Below are 10,319 nucleotides of genomic sequence, written 5' to 3' on the forward strand. Positions count from 1 at the left end.
TAGTTGAAATGCGTCCCTGCCCGGGACAGGGGGGTTGGACGAGATGATCTCTAAGGTCCCTTCCAGCCTAGGCCAGTCTGTGATTCTATATCAGAACCAGTTTGCCTCACTCCTTTCCCTGCTGACCTCCTGCTTGGCTTTCCCCCCCATCTGTAGCACACACAGCCTGTGAACAGCAGAGGCAGCTGAAGGCCTCATGTCAAAACGAAGCTGCCCTCTGCTTTACTTTTTGCAGGCTTTAGGCGCTGCTGAAGGAAGGCAGCAAGGAAGACTAGTTCTTTTAATTGTATATAGGTCTAGGCACTACCATCCTTCAGATTTCTCCTTGCCAGCTGGATCTTGTGTGAATGGCGTGCTTGGTTTCCTAAGTAAGTCATGATGCCAGGCACTCTGGGGTCGGTGGAAAATCTGTAGTGATGGTTCAGGGCATTTTACTACAAGTCGTGTTCAGGAGGCTGTTCAATTTACACCCACGTGGTGGGTTCAGTCTGTTTCAGCCTTGGCTTGTGAAGCCCCATTTCCTCTGGATTTGAATGTGGAATTGTCAGTGTGCCTCGGCACTCGCCTGCAGCTTTCCCTTCTCCCGCCCCTGAAATTTACAGGGCGACGGTTGGCAGCAAGACTGTTGAGATTGCTGTGTGAAAGTTTGACAGGCATAGAAATAATAATTCTTAAGGGCCAGGTCTTGTTACGTTGTATTTACATCCTAACGCCTTAGAGCAGACATGCGGTGGGTATATGGAGTAATGGCTTTATACATGTCTAAATTATGTTAATGTTTGGGAGAGGGTAAACTCTTTAACTGTTTTATCTTGCTTGTCTGCAAAAGCCACCAAAGAATTTATTGTTTTTATTCAAGACTTGAATAGCTTTGTCACTCGGACCAACACTTGTGGCGAGCTGCGTTCTTCTCACGTGGGACAAGAGGTCACGCTCTACGGATGGGTTCAGTATCAAAGGTAAATGCAAACCAAGGTGAAAGTGGAGATATATATTTGCCAGATCTGATGTATGTTCTAGGCCTGGATTCAAACACTCTTTTTATGCTTCAGGTTATCTTTTAGTATCCTGCAGTAGTCGCTTCTGAAGTGATTAAAACAATTGGGAACTGTGCCAGATCGGTATTTAGAATGTTAGAGTTTCATACAAGCGTTAATTGATCCTCGTTACAATGCTGCAAAACGTTTAAGTGTTATTGCCCTCATGATGTAGGACAGAAAACAAGTAATAGCATATTTGTAGCAATTCTAAAAAGTGTGAGCATATAATTTATATAGTGGCCTTAAATTTTAAGCAAACAAACAATGCTGTTTGTCTTTTCAACTACAGCATCTAATGATGCAGTTTTAAAGTATGTAAGCTTTGCTTAAAAAAGAACTATTGAGAAAAGGTAGTAAGCAGAGGGTGGAATGTTAATTCTAACCGTTTGCTATAGGTGTCGTGGTGTAATCACTCTTAGTGGAGTTGTACTTTTTGTAAACCTAGAGTGAAAAGCAAACTAGCATGGACAGCGCTCTGAAATATTCTGATCCTGGGCATTTGCTTGTTTTCCTTTATTTAGTGGTTATATTTTTTCTTTTTTTGTGTGCATGTGAACTTTAGCTTTATTGCTCATCTAAATGCGTTTATCTGAACGCTCTTTCTGAGGAGGAAAGTGCATGTGTTCAGGATCCTTGCTCTACATTGTCTTAAAGTTCAAGTTAAAAACCTGCCTCTCCTGCTTATTTGCACATTGTTTGTTGTGGCTGGGCGAAATCTGAAAGAAATTGTTCAGATTAGATTCAAATGTGGGAAAAGAATCTGTACATATGTTATTTGGAAGTGCTTTGAGGTTAGTCGCAAGATGTAGGAAGTTGCTAATTGCCACGTGCTTTGGCTTAAAAAGCAGAAGAGTAGCAAATTCTTGCAAAAAAAAATGTTTTTCCTTTTGTGTTTTCTCGTGGATCAGACAGGGCTTGTTTCTGGTTTTGAGGGATTTCCAGGGACTGACCCAGATCGTCATCCCACAGGATGAGGTAAGTGCTACCAAAATACAAGTGCCTGTGTCTTTCTTGTTCCTTTGGTAGCTTGGGTCCAGCAGACGTGGAGAGCGGAACGAAGTACCGGGTCAAACCCAGTGCTCTGACTCAGGAGTAGATTCGAGTGTTACAAGAGCCCTGATCTGACACCGCGACAGAAACATCAGTGCCCTTTCCTCTGGCTTCTGAGGAGTGATCCTGAATCCAAACGGGCTGTTGAGAAAGGAGGCCCTTGAGCTTGGTGCGCTCATCCTGTTCTTTGAATTTTTATGAGACGCTGTCACCTTCTTGCAGGCGCATTCCCACGTGAAGAAGCTCTTGTCTAATGCGCCGGTGGAGTCTGTTGTGCGAGTGACCGGAATTGTGTCCCCTCGGCCCCCAGGGCAGGAGAATCCGGTGAGAATATTGAGGTCTGTCAGGGGTTTTATTCCCTTGTGGAAAAGAGCACTGGATGGCGGGATTATGGTGGGTTTGTCATAGCTTTGACGTGTGTTCTGGGTGCGTGACAGCTTATCCTCAGATAATATGAGGTGGAATAACTGCGATGACATAATATAGGAGAACCTCAAAGCACATTAGACACCTGTGAGTTAAATTGTGTCCCAGCCCTTTGGAAGGATAATGGCTAGTTTTTCAGGCTTTCAAAGTGTGGTTTCTTATTTTCAGAAAAAGAAATTGTCATCGCAAGTTCCACAGCATGCGATGACCTATTTCTCGCTCAGAATGCTGTTCTCGTTGTATAGGAAACAGGGTGAATAATTTGTTAATATTGTGCATTCCTCAGGTCTCATTGTAATCAGCTGGAGATTATTCTGTCGGGATTGTGCATATCCCATCACTAGCAGGCCTAAAAAGAGTACCCGGATTATGACCATAACTTCTATTTTCCTCTAGATTTCCATAAAGAATGCAAGCTTCAAGCAGTTTTATTTCTTTTAATAATTTACCATTTTATCAGAAGGTTTTATATACATTCCCCTGGTAAATAGGAAGAGTTCTGTAGGCTCAAATGAACTTTGCTGTGGCACAGTGCTAAGTGGGGAAGCTGACTCTTCTCCCTTGGGATCTAAGAAAAGAAGACTAGTTCTGAGAAGTGATGTTCAGAACTGGAAGTTCTGAGAATTTCCTCACAAGTTGCCTTTTTTGACTTGTGTTCAGGACTGATGGTGATGCTGCTAATGCACACAAAGATGCTGCGTGATTTCGTCAAAGCTAATGGAACTGGTATTTTGTCCAAATGCATGTGCCCTAGGAAGGTCTGTGCCTGACTGTTCCTCTGCGCTCAGCCTGTCCTTCAACAAGGCAAAGGAAATTATATTTCTTGTAGAGATCAGTATGTTATTGGGAAAGAACATGTCATCTTGGGTGAGGTGACTGAACAGAAGGGAAATCCAGGTGAAATCTGTCCTTGAGAGAAGTTCTCCGAGTTATACGGTGTTAGAAGGTAGGGAGGATAATCACATGGGTTTCTCTCTTTCCCATGACCATCTGTGAAATACTTTTGTCCAATTGTTTTCCCTACGTCTTGAATGTAATTTTTTTTTTCTTGTCTCCTGCTCCAGAAAATGCCAACAGGGGATATTGAAGTGAAGGCGGAGACTGCAGAGATCCTAAACTCCTGCAAGAAGCTTCCTTTTGAAATCAAGGATTTTATCAAGGTGTCTGTGTTGTGGGGTTGGGGGTTTTTGTTGTTGTTGTGTGGGTGTTTTTTTCCCAAGGTGGTGGCTTCTCAATTAATTGGGAATTTGCTTAGAGTGATGGTAAAACACCTGAGAGTTTTACTTCTCTGCTTTGAGGGAAGGATGGCATTTAAAATAGGGGCGCTGCTCGTTAGCCGTGAGGATCTATTTCTGATCAGAGTTAAGCAGAAAACAAGACTTGAATGGTTCTGTCGCACAGGGTTTTCAAATATCATTGTAACAACAGATGGTAAAGGGAAGAATGAAAGAAATGGGGCTGTGCAAGCTTTTTTGAGACTAAAACAGAACCTGCCAATGTGCTGCTGTGTTTTAAGGCAAGGGTGCTTAGGCTTACCTGGACAAGTCTAGTCAGCCAGAGGGTTTTCTCCCTCTGTAACTACAGAGTCTTAAGAGGTTACTTTTAGTGCAAGCTCCGTTGTGTAGGAGCAGCATTGCTGTAAATAGAAGATACCCTCTGTGCCACTGAAACCGTGACTAACACATCGGTGTTGGAGTTTGGGAGAACTGGGTCCTCTTCCTTCCACTTTACAGGTCCTGGACAATTCCCATCATCCACATCACTTTAGTTTTCCTGTCTGTAATAGGGGTCTGTCACCACTTGGTGGTTCCTTTAGATCTATGTGTGATATCATTCCTCTGCTTAAATATCACAGGAAGGATTGCTGCAGTCTGTTGCAGTGGACTGAGGAAGAGGAGGGTTGATATCCTTGGCTTTATTGAGGCAGCTCTTATCACAAGAAATGTCCGTCTGCTTATTGGTTTAGGGTTTTTTTTAAGTAATTGTCATGCATGGAAACACTCTCAGTGGCTGAAGTTAGGTTGTGGGTTGCAGCAATAGAGCAGCATTCTTTTTTAGCTTCCCCCTTTTGTCCTGTGGCTTTAGGAGCAGCTTCATTGGACGTGCAATTTGAATTTTGTCTCTTAATCCTAATTATCTCTTCTCTTCAGAAATCGGAAGCTTTACGGATGCAGTATCGTTACTTGGACTTGCGTAGCTTCCAGTTGCAGCATAACCTGCGGCTGAGATCACAGACAGTCATGAGGATGCGGGAATATCTGTGTAACCTGCACGGTAAGAAGCGCTTGAAGAGCGCTGCGTACAGCAAATGGCATCTTAGCCCTCCCTTCTGCTCCCTGTTACTGGGAGAGATTGTAAATCAAGTAGCTACTCCAAACTGGTAAAGGCATAGTATGTTGAAATCTCTTTGTGTGCTACAAACCAGTTGTTTCAGATGAGAGAAGGCCTTTTGCAGGTAGTTTCCCTGTTTTGGCCACCCAACTTGAGGCACATCAAAGGGATGGATTTCTTACCGGGCTTTTATTTATCTTCAAGTCAGGAAGTCATTTCTGGAAAAGCAAAGCCTAGTTCAAAAAGGATAGAGAATTATGTGGAGTCCTCTGTCACTGACAGTTCTGGCAGGACATCAGGGAAGCTCAGGGCTTTTAAATCTGTCATTACAGAAGTTCTCAAAGCAGCATAATCTGTAGGTTTTGGTGAGGCTACATGATGTGCTAAGTGACCTGTTTTGTTGACTGACCCTACCCTGTGTCATACTAGTTCTCCCTGCTCTTGGTGTGTTCCGAGTCTAAAGCATGTGCTTGTTCCTCAGGGTTCGTGGATGTAGAAACTCCAACGCTCTTTAAAAGAACCCCAGGGGTATGTATGCTGGTAGTAACTCATTTTAGCCTCCTGCAATTGCATAGGCAGTTCATGGCTGAATTGTTGTCAGTTGCTGCTCCTTCACTAAGTAACAGCTCGTGTGCAAATTTCTGGTAGCATACATGGGTCCTTTTAAAAGTTGAGGGAGGGAAAGGGGAGAAGTGACATCTTGTGTCTTAATTTTGAACCTTCAAATGAGTAAAGCTTCTGTCTTGTAGAGCCTAAGTTGAGTGCAAGTCCTGTCCTGGGACAGACATTATAAAACTGAAAATCTTCCTCTAAGTGTTGTTTCCCCAATATGTATTTCTTAGCTAGTGGGTTACTGCAGTGACATTACTCAAGCAATTTTAATTTCTGAGTTATGTCGCTTTCTTTCATCTCAAAAATAGTAACGGAGAAGAGAGCTGTAGCGCAGGAACTGTTGATGCAACAAGCGCCTGGAGTTCTCGCATTTAAACTTGGATAGTGTGTTGTTATACATTTGTCTCTCAGAGCAGAAGGTGGAGAATCCTCCTCTGGGATATTTTGGACCAAGAGGGTTAACAGATTATTTTATTTTTTTATTTTTTGCAAGTGCAGCATGTAAACAGCTGTTTCCTCGCAAGTGGGGCTTCATAACAGTGAAAATAGGACCTTTCCTCTTGCACTTCTAATCTGTGCTCTCTGTTAGGAGCTGAGGCCACTTAAAGTGTGTAAGCTTTTCTTTCTGATGCTAGGGAGCAAAAGAATTCCTTGTGCCCTCGAGGGAAGCGGGCAAGTTCTACTCTTTGCCACAGAGCCCTCAGCAGTTCAAGCAGCTCCTCATGATTGGAGGCCTGGACAGGTAAAGAGTTTTTTGGATTTCTCTGCATATGGCATTCAGGGTTTGTTTGCTTTCGTCTGTGAGATTTTGGATAAAAGTTACTGTCAAGGAGTTTGAAGAGGGATCCTTAAGTACTTAACAACTTTGCAGCTGGGTCAGGCCCTTTGCCTCCCAGCAAGAATGCCTCTCAGTAAGAGGAAACGTATCCTATTTAAAAGTTGAAATCTTCACTGTTGTTTTAATTGGAAACTTGATCTGCAGCACAGTCTGAAGGGCAGAAAATCTAGCGTGTGGTAAAAGTTTCTCCAAGAGTAACCTGTAGAGCTAATTGAGATGAGGCTGAGCAGCTGAGTAGGACTGAGAAAAGGAAAGCGTGTTCTCAGGATGCGTGAGTACAAAGCTTTTAACTGAGCTTGTTCCTCCAAATCAAACTGAAGAAGAGGGAGACACTTGTTTGTGCAGTGAACTGCAAGCCAGATCTTGATTCTGAGTGAGTTTTGCACGGCTACAGATTTGGACCAGAAGGTGGGAAAGGGGTTAAGTATGGCTGTGTTTGGGCACAGCTCACCTGGTGGCCTCCACTTGCCTCTAGAAGTATGGTTGGAGGTTGGTGGACATGCTTCCACTCAAAACGTCGTGCTTTTGAGGGGATGGGAACAACTGGGGCTATGATCATTGCTGCAAGGGAGCAGCAAAGGGAGACTTACTTTTTTTTCCTTCTTTTTTTTTTTAATGATCAATTCTATAGCCACAATTTAATTTAGGGTACTTCAGATTGTTATCTAAGCGACAGTGCTGTTGCAGGTACTTTCAGGTTGCTCGCTGCTACCGAGATGAAGGTTCACGGCCTGACAGGCAGCCTGAATTCACTCAGGTAACCAGCTCATGCTGCCTTTTACCCTCCTGCCCCGAATGGCTTGTAGCTGTTTTCCCTCCTGAAGGTGTAGTTTCTGCTCTTGTGCTGCTCGGGGAGTACGATTGTTCGCTGCATGTTTCATGGACTTCAGAGTGGGATGTCCACGGAGTGGTTGCTGTCCTCTGCTGACTGCGCAGTCCCCGGTGCAATAGATGTGGGAATTGCTGATGCAAGTCTCCTCCGGTCCTGCTGATCTCAGCCTTGAGATCCCAGGCCGGGTTAGGCTGCCTCATTCAAGGTTTCACCTTCTGTCCTTGTCATCATTACCTCATTCGGTTCTCTGAGGATGAATCTGCCTGAATCATCAGGTTGTAGGGAGATCATCAGCACATTTTCGCAGTCATGCTATGATTTCATGTAGTATGTTGTTTCTTCTTGTGCCAGCTTTACAGTTAAGAGCTTCTGCAAGTAGCAGTGCAAAGGCAAAACTTGTACCTAACGTGGAATCCCTCTTCTTCTTATCTGCATTAAGATAGATATAGAGATGTCATTTGTAGACCAAGCTGGGATCCAGAGGCTGATAGAGGGCCTGCTGCAATATTCCTGGCCTAAGGAAAAAGGCTTCATTACAACTCCTTTCCCTTCTATGACGTACGAGGAGGCACTGGCTCAGTATGGGACTGATAAACCAGACACTCGTTTTGAGATGAAGGTGAGAGTTTGCCCACTGGAAACTTGTGGCTTTTCCTTGCTGTGGGCGTCTTATTAACCTCTTTGGATCTCTTTTCTGTGAATCAGTTGATTTCTCTGAGCAAAGAAACGATATCCCAGGGAATGATGTTGTATGCATTAAGACACAGGTGCAGGATTTTGACTTCATATTCCTACCAGGCTTTTCCCCATGCTCTCTCCTTTCACAGATAGTGGATATAAGTGATTTGTTACGAAGCTCGGACATTCAGTTTGTGCAGAACGCGCTCAGTTACCTGCGTGGCACTGTCAAATCCATTTGTATCCCCCAGGGAGTGGTAAGTGATGCTTTTATGTACTGCTTGTGGTTTATGTGAAATAAATAAAAAGCCATTTTGAATTCTTTCGTTGGTATGGAAATGTCCCTTGCTGTTCCTGGGGGAGTGGTGTCCTTCAGGGAACTTGGGATTGGTTGTAATTGGGCTGAGTGGTGTTAGATGGGGACAGGAAGAATATCTTGTCCTCAGGAAGGGCAGGAAGAGAACAGAGCTGCGACATCCCTTGAAGATAGGGGAGTATCTCAGAGCTTCAGCTTGCATTTGTCAAAGATGGCTCCTGATGTGCCTCTGATTAACAAATTGTGCCCTGCGGCAAGAGACTGAACTAGAGCTGGATATGGCACAGCTGAAATCCTCAGCTCTGTCCTGGGCTGGGGAGAGAGAGGGCAGGTGGTTGCTTTGGCTGCATTTGTGGGCACAACTCATGTCTCATAATGAGAATGTCACAGACCAAATCCGAGGCTGACAATAGATATAGAAGATTTGACACTGCCCTGTGTTTTGGCAGGGAGGCAGGTTTAATTCTCGCTGTTGGGCATCTTTGCAGCTTGGCTAGTATGGGGGAAAAAACCACTAACCACTGAGTTTTATTTGGAGAAATAGGACTTTTTGACCATAGTTTCTCTTGGGGTTCGTTTTGACACAAAGTACAAGTTACTGGCTTACCACTAGAGGGCACCGAGGTGTGTGTTTTGAGAAAAACAAAAGCAGAGTTTGGAGCCCCTCTAAACTTTAGGGCAGCTGAAAAAATCAAGATCTTGGTGCAGATGTTCATTTACTGCATTTCTTTGCATGTGAGAGCCCAGTTGGTTTCCCTCTGTTGTTCCTCCAAGCTGAGCTATGCCTTCCCAATCCACAGGCTGGTGTTCTAACCTTGTTTCTGCATTCTGAAGGCAGTTTGTTGGCATGATCTGACTCTGCAGACCAGCTACATCTGACTTCTGATCAGGGAAAAAAAGCCTGCAGACAGATTTACAAGCTAGAGGAGCCTCTTCCTGAAAGCAGCCCTCAGAGAAAGTACCCAGCTGCAGCCTAATGCTGTGGACCCTCTCCTGTTCCACAGCCCTCATGAGAACTTGTACTGGAAACGAAAGAACTTGAGAAGTTTGGAAACAGCTCAGTCAGTACATCTGAATCCTGATTAGGCTTTCTGTAGATTTTGCTGATGTTTAATGTATCTTCTCTTGCTCTTTTTCCTCAGAGATATCTTAAAAATAAAGATTTGGAGTCATTAAAGGAGTCTGCAAAATCCCATTTTAACCAGGTGAGATGGAAACGCTGCGGAGGCGTTGGAGATGGTGAATGACAAAGTGTGTAAAAAGGCACTTTCAGGCAGAGGAAGGTAGAAGAGCAGTTTTTAAAGGCTCAGAGTCAGTGCCTGAGCATATGATGCTTCAAGGCAGCAGTGGACTGAACATACTCTTGCCTTTCATTAGGAAATCGTGGAAGTTATCTGCAAGCCTGATGGAAGCGTGAAGTCTCTGCTTACCAAGTTTCTTGGTGAGAAGCAGCAGTCAGAGCTTGTCCGAGCACTGAACATGCAGGTGGATGATGTGGTACTGCTGGCGGCTGGTGAACACAAGCAAGTGGTAGGAAGCGTTCCACGGGGGGCTCTGCAAGTGGAACGTTGCTGATGATGGCTTTGATGTTGTCTGGCCTTAGCCTAATTCTTATTGTTAAAATAGGTCAGCATCTAATTTGGTGTTTCTCTGCTATAGCAACAGCAAATAATGCATGAAATGTACCTATTGCTTTTATTTCTCCCAGTCAAATTCTGGGAAGAACTTGTAACTGAAGTAGAGGCTGGAATATAAAACAGGAACAAAATAGTGCCTCCTTTCGATCACCTTAACTTAATTTTTAAAGCGTCAAACAGAGATTGGAAAGCAAGGTCAACTAGGTAATTTTGTCTCCTATAAGCGATGATGAGAGTGAAGCACAGCTGCTTGTTAGCAGCAGTGATTTGAGGTTCTGTCCCTACCCTTCTCTCTGCTCTTGCCATCAAATGTCTTCCAAGCAGCAGTTTATGCCAAGGTGCCGTGCTTTGCTTGATAATGAAAATATTGTCATATTCTCTTTCTGTGTCTTCTTTTCTCTGTCTGCAAAATGCGGATCTGTGTTCCCCCAGTTAATCCACACTTGTGTAGAGGTTTAGGTTGGTCTAGAGAAGTTTTATGAAAATGGGAGAGTTGGAGGAAAATGGAATTTCCAGCTCCTTACTTGATCTTGGTCAAACCCTGGAGCTTTTTCGGTCT

General features: G+C 44.0%; 1 protein-coding gene across 1 annotated transcript in view; it reads left to right on the forward strand.

Moving 5' to 3' along the window:
* Nucleotides 1–829: 829 nt before the first annotated feature.
* The window catches only part of DARS2 (aspartyl-tRNA synthetase 2, mitochondrial), a gene marked incomplete at its 5' end in the record, with an annotated part of 12,122 nt that continues 2,632 nt past the window's right edge, over nt 830–10,319 (forward strand). The window contains 12 exons of the mRNA XM_009879269.1: nt 830–959; nt 1,949–2,015; nt 2,313–2,414; nt 3,581–3,676; nt 4,667–4,790; nt 5,329–5,375; nt 6,095–6,201; nt 6,985–7,054; nt 7,569–7,748; nt 7,957–8,064; nt 9,266–9,328; nt 9,501–9,653. Coding sequence (XP_009877571.1) covers nt 830–959; nt 1,949–2,015; nt 2,313–2,414; nt 3,581–3,676; nt 4,667–4,790; nt 5,329–5,375; nt 6,095–6,201; nt 6,985–7,054; nt 7,569–7,748; nt 7,957–8,064; nt 9,266–9,328; nt 9,501–9,653 — 1,247 coding nt within the window. The remainder of the gene's footprint in view (nt 960–1,948; nt 2,016–2,312; nt 2,415–3,580; nt 3,677–4,666; nt 4,791–5,328; nt 5,376–6,094; nt 6,202–6,984; nt 7,055–7,568; nt 7,749–7,956; nt 8,065–9,265; nt 9,329–9,500; nt 9,654–10,319) is intronic.

Source organism: Apaloderma vittatum, unplaced genomic scaffold, assembly GCF_000703405.1.
Source record: "Apaloderma vittatum isolate BGI_N311 unplaced genomic scaffold, ASM70340v1 scaffold6472, whole genome shotgun sequence".
Taxonomy (NCBI): Eukaryota; Metazoa; Chordata; class Aves; order Trogoniformes; family Trogonidae; genus Apaloderma; species Apaloderma vittatum.